The sequence below is a fragment of the Diuraphis noxia genome, unplaced genomic scaffold (assembly GCF_037042655.1).
Source record: "Diuraphis noxia isolate RWA-SAM2 unplaced genomic scaffold, SU_Dnox_SAM2 contig0004, whole genome shotgun sequence".
NCBI classification, from domain to species: Eukaryota; Metazoa; Arthropoda; class Insecta; order Hemiptera; family Aphididae; genus Diuraphis; species Diuraphis noxia.
The window spans coordinates 38,504,311-38,524,027 of NW_028301714.1; the positions used below are offsets into that span (position 1 = coordinate 38,504,311).

The 19,717-nt window shown below is 26.1% G+C and overlaps 1 protein-coding gene across 1 annotated transcript; it reads right to left on the bottom strand.

Annotated features, from left to right (window-relative positions):
* Nucleotides 1-6,046: 6,046 nt before the first annotated feature.
* On the bottom strand, nt 6,047-12,011 carry LOC107171105 (WD repeat-containing protein 48). The gene is made up of 11 exons (XM_015521335.2): nt 11,894-12,011; nt 11,592-11,786; nt 11,267-11,486; nt 10,798-11,013; nt 10,433-10,728; nt 10,164-10,349; nt 7,731-7,913; nt 7,550-7,657; nt 7,351-7,450; nt 6,925-7,282; nt 6,047-6,863 (listed from the first exon to the last, which is right to left on the bottom strand). Exons 2-11 carry the CDS (start codon nt 11,643-11,645, stop codon nt 6,575-6,577), a joined length of 2,010 nt encoding a protein of 669 aa, XP_015376821.1. The 5' UTR covers nt 11,646-11,786; nt 11,894-12,011; the 3' UTR covers nt 6,047-6,574.
* Nucleotides 12,012-19,717: the final 7,706 nt, after the last annotated feature.

Below are 19,717 nucleotides of genomic sequence, written 5' to 3' on the forward strand. Positions count from 1 at the left end.
TATATGTAACTAAGCCTATTTGAATTAAGTGGAACTAAATTCAATTGACATTATTTTCATACACATCACTAATTTTATTTTTAGTCTATATAAATATAAAAAATTTATATTTTTTAGTTATTTTCACTCCCTCCAATACTCAATCATCAAACAAAGTTGCATTTAAAATACAATATGCCATCTATATTGTTTACAGAGGCATGAAAAGTAAATTTAAATTCATATGTATAATATAGCAGTAGCCAGTAGGTATATGCAGATTTGGGTAAAATACTTTTTAAGCATACCTACCTACCTACCACATGTCTTCATATTTGGAATAAATACATACTCGAATAAAATCTTAGAAAAATGTTTTTCAGAATAAATTATTTAAAATATTCTAATAGGCATACTTTGTAGGTAACATACATAACTGACTACTGTATAATAATTTATGATCAACAACATAATATAATAGAACATTAAATATTGAAATTAATTTTTTGATATTATGAAAATAGAAAATTCCCAAAAGGTACCTTCATTTTTATAGTCGAAGAAAGCGAATTACGCAACACTTTAACAAAATAAATTTTATTTGTAATTCATACTCTTAAATGGACACGGTGAAGTATTTTTGGTGGTTTCAAGAGTACCTACTAGACGCCCCTCTCCCCAGAACCAAAAAAGAATAACTATACTATTCAAATTTGATGTAATTTCAATATTCAAATTATTATTTGATCAGAATAAACAGTTTTAAGTACCTATATTGGTGACTCCCTCCATTTTTAACTCTCGTATTTTCAATGTGGTAATAATTTGTTATAAAATGCATATTATACTTTAGATAAAAAAAAAGTACAAAAATTATAAACGTTAGATATTTATGTAAAATTCACATATTAGATATTTTAATAATTATGTTTGGTTTAATCTGTATGGTAAAATTAATCATAAAAGATAGGTATAACACTATAACGTATAACACCAAGTACAGAACATATTATATGTAGGTAGTACACCTACCTAAGGTTATACCTCAGTACCTCAGTTATTCAGTCGTCGTCATCACTGAAATAGTGTAATATATAAATCGCTGACAATCCTTAGTACTAAAACAAAAATCATGAGCTTCCGAAAACATTTTACTGACCTAACCTACCTACAAAGATTCATCGGCAATCGCACTTTTTTGCAAGACCTTGTTATACCTATACTCATTATTTTACTATAAACATAAACTATAAATTATTTCTATTTAATTTTATATTTAGGTACCGGGTACTTATACAAACAATTTTAATTGTTTTAAAAAAGTAAAACAAATGAACAGTTTTATACCTACGTCTTTAATTTATCAAGAAACAATATAATAATATAATATTTTTAATTTTAGACATGTTTACTCTAAATCCGTTTGATAGAGTAATTGTAGGTTTCACATAAGTAGGTAGGTATGTTTTATGATTTTTTAATTTATTTAGCCGTTGTGTGCTGCTTCTAACGGAAAACGGTCAATTAGTTTAGCGTGTTCTGCTATTTCACATAAACTCAACGGCATTGTTTAAATTTATCCCGATGGTGACCTTGAAGACATCATCACCATAGTGCCGGATTAAACATATCTGGTTCCCTAGACAATTGAAATTTTAGGTTCCTACAAAATTATTTTTTACATACGTCTTTAAAACTTCACTGCCCAATATCTAATTAAAATAAGCAGCTTTAATAATAATCAACTAATATTAATAAATAAAATTATATTTATTGAATTTTTAATTTATAAGAAAAATTAATTAATTAATATATTATTTCTATTTTTTTTTTAATGATTCTAATATTTTATTAACTATAAAACAATTTTAAAATAAATTGTAATTTTTAGTTAAGAAAATATTTGATTTTTCAAATATTAACTCTTAATTTGTTTGCGCAGTAAACTCTTCGAGAATATCTTTAAAGTCTGTTTTTTGTAAAATTTCATTTTCTGTAGTGATAATGACAAGTGAATTTAAACGTTCTTGGGTTATTGAAGATCGATAACAAATTTTTAACAACTTTAACCTCGAAAAAGTTAGTTCCCCGGTAGCATGGGTGACCATTAGGGCATTAGACATCTATACATTTTTAATGTTGTCTTGCATTTAGAAAGGCCGACTCATCGGTCCATCTTATTTTCATAAATTAATTAATACGATCGCAATGCTGGCACTGTTTCGTTAGCTTTTAATTATTCGTCCAACTATGATATAAAATACCTACCTGAAATTATTTCCGTCAACATCGCTGTCGGGCGCCAGATAATATATGATAAATATTAGCATTAATACATATTATTTACCGCGTTGACAAAATTCACAAAATAGTTTTATTTTTATATGGTAGGTACCTACTGCATATAACACATACAACATAATATTTATATTTCATATTGACTTTTGTCCCGTAAATTTTCAAATAAAACAAAGGAATAATTATTAAATTTTAAAAAACATGGTTTTCCGTTTTCACTAGACCCCTTAAATGAGTGTGGCCACGAAGCTGGCGCCTATATACTTCGCCTAATCGGTAATTCGATACTGCAGGTCGTCACCAAAAATCAAGAGCAAAGATAAGGAGTCTCCATCAAAACCTTTTTAGACCAAATACGTTTGGGCATCACAAGCCTATATACTTCTTAATTAGTGTTGTTAGAATACAATTGGTGACAGTTAAGTATAAGAAATATGTATAGTAATCATAATGGGCACCTATATTATTAAAAATAATAAAAACTAATATATTTTACAAAACATTAATTAATTAACTTGGCGGGTCGTACTATGTTGAAGACTCCTGCAATAATGTAATATTACAGACTCTATGTGGCGTACCGTATATTAAGATAGTGATACTTACACGAAGAAAATGATAATTATGGGTTGGAATTATCGAATGAGTGCGTTTAATAGGCGACAACCATTCGCGTTAAACTTGCACAATCTGCATGAAGCATGACTGCGTCTGCTGCAGTAAGACAGTTGTTCTTATAGGTATTAGGTAGTGAAAAATGTTGGGATATTCTACTTCAGCATCTTTGATGGTGGGAAAGTAAATCTAGTTGGTATTTATTGGTGAGCCAAAAGTAAACATTTCTCGATATTTTTCAAAAGCGTACGGAATTCATTTACAAAATGTAACCTTGAGGAAGAACAGTATTGTTTCCGTTCAGGACACTCTACTTTTATAATATTTATTTACTCTTTCTGTATGATGTATAAATAAATTTCCGTCTTAATTCCTTTATCTGAAAATCTTATGGATTTGGATAATATGCTTATTCCAACCAATTCAACCCCATTTTAATATTTTATAATAGTATAAGTACCTATTCATCAATTCATTCATTGCCAGACTTGTGCACACGGTTGAAAAAATTGTTGTTGTAAAAAGGTTGTAATATTAGGGAGTGGAGGATTGTCCCACCACTAATAATTGTCGATGTTATTGTTATCAATAAACGATGGGAGTCAGAGGTCAATGCTAACGCGGTTCCTTCTCTGGCTCTCGATACAAAAGGAAAAAAAAATAGACTTGTGCACACGCTTGGACCAATTCTTATTGGAAACTGTTGTGATATTTGTATGTTTAGACATTCCGTATAATTTTATAGGCTAATAATACTTAACTGGGTGTCCCGCGCGCGAAGATTTACCCATTGCGATATCTCTCGAAATAATGGTGATATAAAAATTCTGGTTTTATAATAAGATTCACAGGGATAAGAACTACAATTATTGCATTTTTAAATTTATTTTAATGTTTTGTAAAAAATTAAAAAAATTAATTTTTTTAGTTAATTATTTCCAAAAAAATTAAAGATAGCCCCATTTGTATGATTAATTTTTCTGAAAATATTGACGTTTCAAAATTGTATTTCCATTAATCTCCTGATTTTTGATATTTTTCTAGTATTGAAGAAATAAAATATGATTATAGATGTATAACTACATTAAGAACAATAGGAACACGGAAAACCGACCGTATGGGAATGCGCGTGGCGCGGCGAGTCACATATTTAATAACATTATGGTGTTATAAAATTCGCAATTTTTCTCGAAACTAAAAAAAATATTAAAAATCAGGAAATAGATGAAAATAAAATTTTGAAACGTCAAAATTTTCAGAAAAATAAACTCTACAAAATGGCTATCTTTAATTTTTTTGGAAATAATTAAATATAAAAATATATTTTTTAACTTTTTTACCAAAACATTAAAATAAATTAAAATATGAAACAATTGTAGTTCTTATCCCGGTGAGTTTTATTACATAACCAGAATATCGATATCACTTTAAGTTACCTAATTGGCATAGGTGCAAATCGCAGGGGATTTGACCCAAAATTATAATTAGCCCCCCCCCCACACCAAACTGAAGCAGTTTGCACCTATGCTAATTGGTAAATGCTGAAATTAATTTAAATTACCTATTGTTACTAACAATTATATTAATATAATATAAAAAATCCTACTAATCTTAGATTGACACATCATCTCTGTTCAGAATTTAACGTACAATGATTTATCATTTTGAATTTGAATTTAACATTTCTCACTAAAGTAACTCACTCGACACAATATAATGGATAGTAGAGCCCATCTTTTTTAAATTACAATTAATAACAAAATAATAAAAATCAATCTTCTCAGTTTAGATGTATAATTTTACCCAAATTTTAACTTTAAGCATGCAAAGTATTAAAATTGTATTTATAAATTTTTAGAATTTTTGATTTCAGTATGAACAATTCATGAGGAATTTTGTATTTGATTTTCTTTAAAGCTTTTGACTAATCAAAAATGTTGTGATCTATAATTGATGAAAAAATAAATTAATCAATTACAGTAGGAAGGTAGGTACCTAAATAAATATCCATACAACTTTCAATAAAAATACTTGATATAATGTGAAATATAAAAAAAAATCTTTATTATTTCATTGTTATAAATGAATAAGTATTCCTCCCTTCAACATGAAGTGTATATATATATATATACAAGTCTACATAGTATATAGGTAATATGACTTAAAATACCTAATATTGATTATTAATTATTTTATAGGTATTTATACAACAACAAAACTAAATAATAAATACCAAGAATGTTTGACAAAATTAAATGTACATACTATTTTAATCTTAAATAACAATAAAGTTAAATGTACTATCCAAAATATATAAAGTTTTTCAGTCATGATGTACAATAAAATTTTAATTTTGGGTAATAAATAAAATACATATTAATTAAATGTAAATGACTTAAAATAATAAACTTATAAATTAGAAACCATGACATATGTTAAATTAAACATAATTAAAACAAAAAACAGTTTGTATATCAGTATAATATACAATCTCTATAATTCTCTATATAGATTTGTGACTCTAAGATAGAGGTAATGAAATTATATTATATTATGTACACACAATATAAGTATTGGTAAATATATTCAACTCTGTCTTCTAACTTTGTCGTCAATAATAAGCAAAATCAAAAAAATTATTTATGAATAATAGTAAATACCTATAGTTGAATCAACAATTACAATTAATACCATATTTTTAATAACCATATAAGCTATAATAAACTAATAAAATAGACATATTTTAAGCAAGTTCAAATATTCGTATACAATTTGAATTATATGCCCAAAATATGCCAAACAAATTAAAATAACTTTTCACCAATTAAATCAAATAAAGATATCCTAATATGATTGTATTCATAGTTGAGTGATAATGTTTAAACTGAATGATTAATTTTTGAAAATAGTTATATGCAATTAAAAGTAAATTATTAAAATTAAAATACTTAAAATTATTAAGTATTAATATTATTTTATCAACTAAAAGTTTTAAAAACACAGCAAAATATTTTTATTTTTTGATATATATCTGATTATTTATATAATTTATAACAGAAATCATATAACAAATAAAATGATAAAGAAGAAAAAAAAATAAACATAAATTATACTATTTAAAATTTTTCAATTAAATTTATTTTAAAAATTAATATTTTGACTACTTTTATAACATTTAATTTGAATTACATCAGGTAAATTTATTTTAGATTATTTGTATAATTTTATATGTGTTCGTGTATTACTGTATTACCAATATCATAAAGTATTTAAAACAATAAATGGTCATAAAAACAAAATAAGTCTCTTTTTCAAATATTTTCATAAGTCTTAGGAAAATAATATAATCAAATTATATTTGATTTGACGCCAATATTTTTTACATAATAATACAATTTAATATATTTTTGGCTATATGTACAGGTTGGTTAAAATTTTACACTTATTTTCTGTGGGTGATATGAATTTAACATTTAATATTAATACTTTTGATGTGAATACATTTTTAACTTTTAACAATATCATCATAACTTAATATACATATTTTTATTTGCAGATAATGGCAAATGTATTAACAAATTTGTAAACATTGTTTGAATTTTATTTAAAAAAAGTAACTAAATAAATAAAGAATAAGAAGACAATAACTTAAATAAATAAATCATAAAGAAAAAATTAACATCTAATGTTTGGCCTTAAAGTATATTGTTAAATCGGCTGAAGATTTCCAAATAAAATGTTTCAAAGTCCTTAAATCCATTGTAGGAGAAAGTATTTGATCATTACAACTTAGTTCAAAATTTTTTTCTGGTGTATTTCCTTGTAGATGATTGCTTATGCAGTCTGAGGTTTTGTTATATGGACCACTTCCATCATTTTCAGACAGCTTTTCATGGATATACTCAGCTATTTTCTGTACTTGAATAAAATCATGTGCCACTAAGCGATCTCGACTTGGTCGAAGAGTGCCACTATAATTTTTTTTTTTAAATTATTAATGATGAAAATTAAATGTATTAAATCTAAACATACTTTTTTACAGGCCTAATGCAAGTATTTGATAGTGGAACAAGATAAAATGATATCTTGAGGGCTTTAGGTATACTTTTTTCAACAATAACATTCATAACCCATGAGGGAATAGTTTCGTTTAAAATTGAAACATCATTTTCATCTCCGGCCTGGCTGACTAACATCCTATACAGACATCGACCTCCAACTTCACTTATCATAAGAGGTGTATGTTTAGGAATTCTACAACACTGAGAATCTAATTTTGACTGAGCATTAAGTTCAGTAGACTGGGCTCCATCAGAAGACCCATGATCTGTTTGAATGCGATTAAGCCAATTTTCTAACAGTGATCTCAACATCCGATTTCCATAATTTACTAATAAATAAACACATATTATGTTTCTGAAACTATAGGAAACTATATTAGTTCAATATTATAATTACCTCTTAAGTTATCATCTGTGACATTAATTCCCGCTTCTTTAGCAGAAACCCAAGCTGCAAAACAATCGTTTTCATCTTGTCCTAAGTGAATCGTTAGCATCTAATAAAAATTAAGATGTTACCATTTAAAATTTAATTGTTAGTGTTAATTTAAATAATAATATAAATTAAAATTATAATCAATAAAAAATAAATATACCCCTGTTTTCAAGTCTACACTAAACCAGTTTGGTATAAATATCATGCGATGTCGTTTTTTTATTTCTTCATCAAAATCGACTTCGCCTAAATCTTGAATTTTAGAAGCCTAACATAATTAAAAATAAATATTAATTAAATAATTGAATAATTTAATAGAGGTTTATTTTTAGGATAATGACCTTAAGGACATCATAAACTGAAACATTCTTTTCTGTGTCCTGTGTCAGAATTGTTCGTTTATCATTCAGTACATGATATTTTCGTATAGCAGCAGCTCCCTTCAATGTCCTAAATGGTTCTTGATTATATGGCACAGTTGGAGCATCTTCAAAATCAGCTGTTTCATCACTTTTTTTTAATTTCTAAATGTATAAATTGATTTTTATTTATGAATATATATTACTTTAAGTGTCCTATTAAATTAATATCAAAGCAAGAATTTTTTTGTTATGTTATTAATAACTAGGATTTTACTTAAAAGCAATATAATTAATAATAATAAAAAGCGGGAAAGTGGATGTTGCTCTGCTGTACAGTAGGTTACAAGTGGGTTACTGTAATGGATGGAATTAAATTTGAATCCAATGATATTATATCATTGTATACGAAAAACGATTCTGAGTGAAGATGTATCTATGGTCATTTGTTTTAAAGTTACATCAAAAACCAAAATAGATTTTGTCGAAAACTGATTGTGTGTAAAATTTCCCGTTTTTCCTTTAATTTTTAGTTTGTTTTTCTTGATTATTTAGAAAAGTATTAAGAATTTTTTACTTTTGATCCCCCAAAGTACCAACTAGATTCACTTTCTGTTCGAACGAGGTACTGAAGTCAAAAATTTAAGCACTTTTACTGCCCCAAAACGTGATGACAGACTCAATAAAAATAAAAAAATAAATAAAAACATACATCGCTCCGCTCAGAATCTAAAATATGAATTTTATTTATAATAAAAGAAATTAAGAAATGTAATAGGTTAAAATCAATTACCAAAATTGTGTTTAAAAAAAATGTACAACTGTTAACCATGTATTTTGAAAAACTGTCTTCAATAAAGTATTGAAGGTTTGAACTTTTAATATTTTATAAATAGAAAATTACCCAGGTGAGTACATTCTAGTCATCAAAATTATTAAGTAACATAAAATCAACAATGTCTAGTCTTTGTAAGCTCTCACAAATTTATACCAATAAATTAATGATTTAACACAAACAATAAAAAAGGAGGAGTGAAAGATAAAGCAAAGCATTTTTGGTAAAAAAGCAAAAATAATTTTTATCTATTACCATAGAAATTAAATGAAATGCATTTTTATATAAGAATTATATTTCTTTGTACTAAACAATGGTGTTTTCTTTCAATCGTATTAAGAGGATGTTAAAGCACTATTTGTTTTCTCTCTGCCCCATGCACAAAATAGAAAATTTACATTTAGCAGAACCAATTCTGTGTAAGTTAAGAACATTATCTGTGTCCTTATGTTAGATATTTTAATTTTTAGGTAAGTTATGAGCATGTAATTATTGCATATTAAAAATACTAATAAATCATATAAAAATTAAAATTTTATATAAATTAACATAGGACAGATGCAGTGTTGGGTAAATTACTTTTAAAAAGTAATAAAGTTACTTTACTCGTTACTTAGAGAGAAATGTAATAAAATTACTTTATTCGTTACTCTAATAAAATTTTAATGAAATTACTTTACTTTTCAAATTGAAAAGTAACTCATTACTTTCTCATTACAAAAAAAAAAAAAAATATTTTTAAATACCTATTTTATAGTTTTAAATATATTTTAACAATATTATCATTGTGCCTGACAATAATGTTACTATAAATACATTACCTATAGTAAATAGATATAATTTGAAAAAGAAATTAATATATACTTATATACTATAATCAATATAATACAATAGTATTATTTTATATTTATTTATGTTTTAAATTAACTTTACACAATATTGTAACTTCAAAATTTTTGTCAATCATACGCGACCTTTATTTAGAACAAATATCCCCTGAAACACTAAATAATTGCTCTACAGAAACACTGGATGGTAAAGCTGTGTTGTATTTAATAAAAATATTCTTTACTAATGTCATTGAATTCAAAATTGTGAGATCAGCTGTATAAAGAGCTTTAATATATAATAATATAGTATATTACTATACTAGATAATAATGTCTGTATTATAGACATATTTTTTTTTTCAATTCGCAAAAGGTAGGTACTTAATAATTCGAAACTATAACGCGTTATTCAATAGAAATTACTTGTCAAAAGTAATTTCTATTACATTTTCGTTACTTGGAAATAATTCTAATGAAATTACGTAACGCGTTACAATCAAAATAACGCTGTTACTTTCGTTACGTTAGTACCCAACACTGGACAGATGTAATATTCATAGCTTAAAGTATTATAATTCGTAAATCCACTTCAATATCAAAAGTAAAAACAAGGGTTGGTTCTGCTTAACTAACATATATTTTGCTACGTATAAAATAAACATACATGTTGCACATGATTCAGAATGAAAACAAATTGTACGCTGAAAACATCTCTAATAACATTCAACTATTTGTCAAATAATATGCTTACCCAGCAATTAATAGAGGATTCAGATGTCGCTACCCAAATAGCACTCATATCAGGTGTTGTAACCATTTTTACAACTGGAGCTGACTCATTGCATATAAGTTGAACTTTATTGGGATTTTTTAAATCCGTCATATAAATTTTTTTATCACGACCACCAGATACAACATGTGAAAAATTTTCAGTTGCCTATGAACATAAGAAAAACCATTTCAATTATAAAATATTATCTTATAGAATAATTATTTCAATTTTAATTAATCAATTATTACTGCTAATGCCCAAACTCCTTCTTTATGAATTCTTAGAGTTTGAATACATTGTTGTTGTCCTAATGACCATAGTTTAATAGTTCCATCAGAGCTACCCGATAGGCATTGTGTACCATCACGATTTATAACCAAAGCTTTTACGTTGTCTGTGTGGCCAATCAATTTCATCATACAGTCATTAGTTCTTGTGTCCCACACTCGTAAAACTTTTTCTGTACTTCCACTTATTAAAACTGTACCACTGTTGTTCATTGCCAAACTGTAAATTGAGTTTTTGCTACCAGGCAGAGAAGACGCTAAACATATTGAATAACAATTTATGATAACCAATCTTTATTTTATGTTACACCTCATAAATAACATACTTGTAACAGTATTATTAGTAGTAGTTAAAGTAGTCAACATATTAACATCCCATACGAATATTGTTTTGTCTAACCCAGCAGATGCGACTACTTCTTCATCACGAGCATATGCTAAAGCTCGAACATAATCTTTATGAGTTCTTAAGGTTGATAAACAAGTATTTTCTTTTCGAAGTCCCCATAATTTAACAGTGGTGTCTGAACTAGCAGAAATCACTGAAAATACCAGATTGATATTAAATCACAATATAATAGTAAATAAATGTGAAAAACATAGCATAGGTATATTTTTAAGAGATCATAGAAAAATGTAAAGATGAAAACTGAGTATAATGTTAACATCTATTTTAATGAAACTGTTAACAAGATATTTTTTCTTACAGCAGCTATGAGTTTTAAAAAAAAAATTTAATGTGCATTTGTTATATTATTTTAGATTAAAAAAAATCATTTAGCAGTTTCAACTTACAATAATTTCCACCACAACATAGTACAATATCATTAACCCAATCAGTGTGATGTTCTAAAGACCGTAAATATGTGGCTTCAACATTATCTCGGACATCCCATTGCCGTATTATGCCATCTCGACCAGCTGAGTATAATATTCCTTGTTTGGAATCCAACTGTAATGAATTAACACCAGCTCTATGTCTGCGCTCTTCTTCATCACGAATAACAAATGAAATCTGGTATTGAAATGAAAAAAAAAATACAATTTTAAGTATCATGTAAAACCATCAAGTAAATTAAACTAAATGCCTATATGAATTAAAAAATAAAATCATCATTACTTGAACTTTTTTACGCCCAGGCTGTGTAAGACAATTTTTATGTAAAGTACTCATTGTGACCTATATTATAGCAGAATTACGAATATTCAATTCATTTTCCTATAAATGAATGAAATAAATATGACTATAGGATATGATCCTTAAAATCGAGGAGTTGATTTTCTTCCAGCAAAGCTTAAAATTACTGTTCTGATCCTAAAAAACATTTAATACATTTAAATAACAGTTTTGAATACCAAGGGCGATGATGAATAATAAATAATAATGTAATATATTTATATAATAATAATTAATAATAATACGTTATTTGGTTATTTCTCATTTATGCAGAACATAAATTGAATAAATAATTATGAAAATTAATTTTATTATTAAATAGATCTTATCATTTTCATAGATATATAAATATAATATTCACGGACTAATCTATATCTTAGTTTGTGATAATATTATTCTTATATTATCTCATACTCTATGTATTATCTATGATTATTTTAAATGTTGGTAAAATATTAGGCGATAAGATAACATAATATCATGGCAAAAAAATAAATATTATCTTTCACTTCAAATTTCACCAGCGTCTAGAGGGCAGAGGCGGACTAGAGCACGATTATGGATTCAAAATTTTTTTCAAGGAAGAAATTGGAGTGTATCGATACGCATCGATCTAGTTTTGAATTTTCAAGAAGTTACTTGTTCAATATGTAAGCGACACGTACCGACCTGTAACAGGCTTAAACTTCGATACAAGTCGCCAGTCGGTAGGCTCGTAACTATTATCAGTTGATACGTATAGAATTCTTTTTCTTGAAAATCTTGATATACTTTATATGTCATTAATCGTGATTTAGAGCAGTGCTTTTCAACCTAGGGGTCGCGAATGATTGGTTTGGGGTTGCCAAAAATAATAGACTAACTGATTTTTCCATTATATTTAAAAATAAAATAAAGTTAATTCTTTATTTTGTTCTAGATCTATACAAGTTAAATTGTATATTTTTAAAATTTAATTTTTGTATTTTTTTTTTCATTTATATTTATTGTATATACTTGTATTGTTTTAAAATAATTTTGTATGATAAATTAATTAAATTTTTAAGTGTAAGTTAATCAAAATTGTATACCATATAAATATTTTATCAATATCTAATTAAATCTGCAAATTTTGATGAATAAAACAAATTTTTTTTTTTGAAGGGGGTTGCAGTACAAAAAAAAAAATAAAAAAATGGGGGTACGCTATCCAGAAAAGGTTGAAAACCACTGGTCTAGAGATCGGAGGCAATCATATTATTATATAACAATTAATAACAATTAACAACAATAAATTAATGTTATTGATTCAAGTTGAAGTAGGTAAGGTACCTGAATCTACTCTAATCGCACTTTAAATTACCCATCATCCATAATGTGCTTCAACTTTGAGTTAACTAAGTTCGACCGTAATATAATAATAATTTATGTTTCACTTAATTACAATATCACTATGTGCGTTTTACATTGCGACGGCCAGCATCTCGTTATGGAATCGCAGTAAAAACAAGTCCCAAGCATAAAAAGTCTGGTTCATAATATAATATAAATATATTAAAATAAATTTAATTGAAAATAAAAATTCAATAATTATAATTACTTTTGGTCACATAATTATAGAAAAAAGTTATTATTTTTACAAAAACAATATTTTATTACACATACAAGGTACAGCCATATATTTAGTAAAATATTACAATACACAAATATAGAAGGAAAAGGATTCAAGTCCCTAGGGTTAATATTGTTTGTATTAATATAAAATGTGTAAGCTATTTTAATTTTTACTCGTCGTAGTATACTAGCATCTATAACTGCAGTTGGCAGTTGTAAGAGTAAGACCCCTATAAACATGTCAAATAGAACTTATAGTGGTATAAACAAATTTTCTTTTATTAACTTATTTATATAGTCGTTGCATAGTTTTCGTTGGCCTTAAAATTATTGTACATATTTTTTTATGTGTCAGCTGGTGTCCGTTTCGAAGTGGTATGGATAACGCAATCATATTGCACATGAAACCTAAAATTAAAAAATATTTTTAAAAACCGTTATAATTTTAATTTAAAGTCTGGTCAGCCAAAATTGTGACTAAGTATTTCTTTTATTTTTCAACTGCTATTGTAAAAATATGTTAAGAGCCTTGTATTGAATTTTCGAATCTTGGATTTAAAAAGAAAAAGTTTTATGAATTTCTATCTAAGATAATTTGAACATTACCGTAATTTTTACGTATTTACTATTTAGTCAAAATTTGAATTTTAAATGCTTATAAAAAAAAAATGTGACTATGTAATTTTAATATTTTTCAATTGATATTGTAACAATATGCTAGATGTCTTGAATTACATATTCAAGCTTTTCTAGCCAACAAATACATTTTTATCAATACTAATTTAAAAAAAAACTAATAATTATCGAAAAATTTGTTTTAAAGTTACACCAAAAACTAAATTCGATTTTGTCGAAGTGCGTAAAAATTCCCGGTTTTTCCTTAATTTTTAGTTTGTTTATCTTAATTATTAAGAGAAATATTGGGAACTTTTTACTTTTGATACCCCAAAGTACCAACATGATTCACTTTCTGATCGAACGAGGTACTGAAGTCGAAAATCTAAGCTAGCTCTTTTACTGCCCCAAAACGTAATGACAGATACAAAAAAAAACACACACACATCATGGTAAGATCAATAAGAAAATTCTCATTTAAAATATCTGCTGAAAATTAACCAATATCATATATAATAATGATATATAGTATTATGAGTTGAAAACGAAAAAAAATATTGCAAGTTAGGCTGACGATGAAGATTTATCAACTTTACTATATTTAGTATATATCCATTTTTGAGCAGCTAACAAAAAATTAATAGCAACTCTATACAGATTATATGCGATACGCGTGTGTTCGTGCTCATTAAACGATTGTATTGATAAATTTACCTTTATGTTCACTATTTATGTGTGTGCCGTTTTTTAATCGAAATTTAATAATATTTTCATGAATGAATATTTTATGATTAGGATATCGTGACATAGGTCTTATTAATAATGATGAACAATTAAAACTATATAAAAATGACACGTATACATGGAAATTGCCAGTTATTTGTAGTTATTAATTATTATTATAAAATTATTAATGGATCAATCGGTTTTGAGCCATTAGAAATATAATGTATTTGTTTTTTTTTTAAAGATAACGTATAATAATATTAATATACCGTTTTGCCGATTTTTGTTGTTCTTGTGCACATTAATTTACTATGTGCACAGTGTAGTACACATCATATAATTATGCACGATAATTGAATAGTGTACTATTCTTGAAATCGTAAAACGCGTACCTACAACGGCTGCTGTAACTTTCATTCATAAGTTATTTATAAACGAATCGATTCAATATTAAAAAATAGAAACAGATTATTTGATTTATAACAAATATATAAACACCGGTTCACAACTATACTACTACACATTATATCAGTAATTAGCTGTATATTCATTTATAATATTTTACGGTAGAATGGGTTTTTCTCATCCAGATAAGATTTATCAACGATCAAATTAAATTAACACATTTTTTTTATAAACAAATATTGTAGCGTTGAAACTTGGACTTAAGAGACTTATAGTTTATAATAAGTATATCATTTTATATTGATTTTTTTTTTTAATGATTCCATTTAATGAATATTTTTTTAAATTTTTACAAGAAATATACAATCTGTACCTTTGAGCACAATAAGAATACGTGATATAATTTTTTAATTTTTTTTTATTTTAAAATGTAATGAAAACTCCTTATATTTGTTTTACTTAAGTACCTAATATTGTTTAATAAGTGTAATTGGCAAATTACTATTATAATAAAACGTGTAAGTAGGTACAATTGTATATACTTAAAACTACAATAAATATAATAGCATGCGTACTGAACAAAAATAGAGTATACAATTTAATCATATATATGTAATTCGCAATATTGTTTTATATTTTATTTTAATAATATTATATTTATGTTTTTTGAGTTTTAGTAGATTTTATAAGTATATCGAGACATGCCAAATTTTATCCATTTACCGTTATCGTTATCGTTACATTGTTTGTAATCAATCGCTATACAATATATTTGTCAAAATATTATTATCATATAATATAGGCACATGAAATAAAACGAGAAATTTGATGAGCAGAGTTAAATAATTAGGTAAACATAAATAGTGTGAAAAAAATAAAATATATTGGCATAATGATACAGGAATTATAAAAATTAAATCATTGGAATGAATAATTTAAAAAATATGTGGTTAGTACCAAAGAAAATCTAAATTTGTTGGTATGAAAAATTATAAAGAACAAAAACTATATGAAGTAGGTATAATAAAAATGCAGTCGACGAAATATTTTTTAAGAGTTAAATTTATGTATTCATACATATAATATACAATTTTTTATATAGCTATAATTTAATTTTACAATTTCTTAAATTTATCAAGTACTAAGGTATTATAGGCATCTATAATATATTGTTTTAATGCCGTAGTTAACTATTCAGCTGTAAATAATAAAAACATTCAGACAGAAATAACTACATATTATAATATTAGTTGAAATAAGTATCATTTGTTACTTGGAGAATCCATGCGAAGTTTATATTATTCAGATAATTTATTACACTTTTGTCCAGTGCACTTCGGTTTGGTCAATATTTTTATTTTCGTATGCTAAATTAATGGGGCTAAGAAAAAATATCATAATGTAGCGAAATTGCCTACACAGGATGCCGTGTTACATTTATTTTGTTATAGGACTATATAATAATGTCTAACTAATGAGAAACTGCACCAAAAAAATGGAATTAAAAACTTTTTAAAAATTTTTTTTTTAATTTAAATGGTGCAACTGTATTTTATTTGGGATTTAAAATTTAACATCTACAATTTGCTCTTGGATAATAATTCAGGTTTATAATAATGTAATAATATAGTGTTTTGGATTAATTTAAAGAAAAGTGAAATAGTAAACGAATAACTAAAACAGAGTTTTATTCTATCTCTCGTTTAGCCGTTTCACATAATAGATGTTATAAATTCAGAGTGAAAATTAGACAAATTCAACACTTTAGTAAACTGGAAATGTCCGAATAGCGTACCACAACAAAATATAAAATTACAATTTATAAATTGAAATCTATTAAATGTTTAATTCGATATTTATTTAATTATATTACCTATATTATGTTAAATTGATTAAGAATACGAATATGATACGCAATAATTAAACTTTTCGATGCATTTCCTGTATAAATTATGATTGTAGTTGACCGGGTAATCGCAAGTTCTTGCTTACGATGTGAATTAGGCCTAACAGGGACGTCGCAATAAAAAAAAAAAGCGCACAACGTGTAATACCTCATATTTTAAACAACACGGATGATGTAATATGTCGATTAACAAGAAAATGTGGTAAGGAAACTTACACAACATGTAAAGACAATAATTTTTCAAAAGCACTAAAAAAATTAAAAATTAAATAATTAATTAATTTAAAAATTGACAGCAAAAAATAAATTTAGATCAAACTTCAATTAATATAGGTAGTGTCATTCTCACTAGTGAAAATATTGTTAAATTTTGCACTATGAATTCTCAAGAAAAATAAATGAAGGACATTTAAATCATGATAAACTTATGTTTTTTAGTGGCAAAATAACAATAAAGTTAAAAAATTGATTCCACAAAAATTAAATAAAGGTATATATTGAAAATAAAAACGGAAAAGAGGTATATATTGGCGCCAGTAGGCAAATGAATTAAAAGTATCAAAAAAAGAATTTGGAAAAAATTATAGTCTCAGAAAACAAAATGAAGACTGGACAGTGTATTCTCAAGAAAAGTAAATGAAGGATAATTAGATCATGATATAATTATGTTTTAAGTTGCACATAGTTAAAAAAGTTCAATAATTGTGACTAAAAAAAATGCAGAGACATATTTTGAACATAAAAATGGAAAGAGGGTATTGGCGCCCGCAGGCAAATGATTTTTAAGGATCAAAAAAGAAATTTCGAAAACATTATCAGTTGGAATACACAATGAAGACTGCACTATATATTCTCAAGAAAAATAAAAGAATCATAATTAGATCATGATATAATTATGTCATTAGTTGCACATGATTAAAAAAGTTTGAAAATTGTGACTACAAAAATATGCCAGAGCTATATTTTGAAAATAAAAATGGAAAGGGGGTATTGGCGCCCACAGGCAAATGAATTTAAAGGATCAAAACAAGGAATTTGGATAAAATTAAAGTCTTAGAATACACAATGAAGACTTCACTATGTATTCTCAAGAAAAGTAAATGAAGAATAATCGAATTGTGACAAAATTATGTTTTTTAGTGGCAAATGGTTAAAAAAGTTGAAAATTGTGTCGACAAAAAGAAACTAGAGCCATATTTTGAAAATAAAAATGGAAAGGGGGTATAGGCGCCCGCAGGCAAATGAATTTAAAGGATCAAAACAAGGAATTTGGATAAAATTAAAGTCTTAGAATACACAATGAAGACTGCAAAATGTATTCTCAATAAAAATAAAAGAAGGATAACTAGATCATGATATATTTATGACTTTAGTTGCACATATTTAAAATAGTTTGAAAATTGTGACTACAAAAATATGCCAGAGTTATATTTTGAAATAAAATTGGAATGGGGGTATTGGCACCCGCAGGCAAATGAATTCAAAGAATCAAAAAAAGAATTTGGAAAAAATTAAAGTCTTAGAATACACAATGAAGACTGCACTATGTATTCTCAAGAAAAATAAAAGTAGGATAATAAGATAATGATATAGTTATGTCTTAAGTAGCGCATAGTTAAAAAAGTTGAAAATTGTAAAGACAAAAAGAAACTAGAGCCATATTTTGAAAATAAAAATGGAAAGGGGGTATTGGCACCCACAGGCAAATGATTTTTAAGGATCAAAAAAGAAATTTCGAAAACATTATAGGTTGGAATACACAATGAAGACTGCACTATGTATTCTCAAGAAAAGTAAATGAAGAATAATCGAATTGTGACAAAATTATGTTTTTTAGTGGCAAATGGTTGAAAAAGTTGAAAATTGTGACCACGAAAAGAAACTAGAGCCATATTTTGAAAATAAAAATGGAAAGGGGGTATTGGCGCCCACAGGCAAATGAATTTAAAGGATCAAAACAAGGAATTTGGATAAAATTAAAGTCTTAGAATACACAATGTATTCTCAAGAAAAATAAAAGTAGGATAATAAGTTAATGATATAATTATGTCATAAGTAGCTCATAGTTAAAAAAGTTGAAAACTGTAAAGACAAAAAGAAACTAGAGCCATATTTTGAAAATAAAAATGGAAAGGGGGTATTGGCACCCGCAGGTAAATGAAATGAAAGGATTCAAAAAAGAATTTGGAAAAATTTATTATCTTTAGAATACACAATGAAGACTGCACTATGTATTCTCAAGAAAAATAAAAGAAGGATAACTAGATCATGATATAATTATGTTTTAAGTTGCGCATAGTTAAAAAAGTTCAATAATTGTGACTACAAAAATATGCCAGAGCTATATTTTGAAAATAAAAATGGAATGGGGGTATTGGCGCCCACAGGCAAATGATTTTTAAGGATCAAAAAAGAAATTTCGAAAACATTATAGGTTGGAATACACAATGAAGACTGCACTATGTATTCTCAAGAAAAGTAAATGAAGAATAATCGAATTGTGACAAAATTATGTTTTTTAGTGGCAAATGGTTGAAAAAGTTGAAAATTTTGACCACGAAAAGAAACTAGAGCCATATTTTGAAAATAAAAATGGAAAGGGGGTATTGGCGCCCACAGGCAAATGAATTTAAAGGATCAAAACAAGGAATTTGGATAAAACTAAAGTCTTAGAATACACAATAAAGACTTCACTATGTATTCTCAAAAAAAATAAAAGAAGGATAATTAGATCATGATATTATTATGTTTTAGTTGCACATAGTTAAAAAAGTTGAAAATTGTGACAACTAAAAGAAACTAGAGCCATATTTTGAAAATAAAA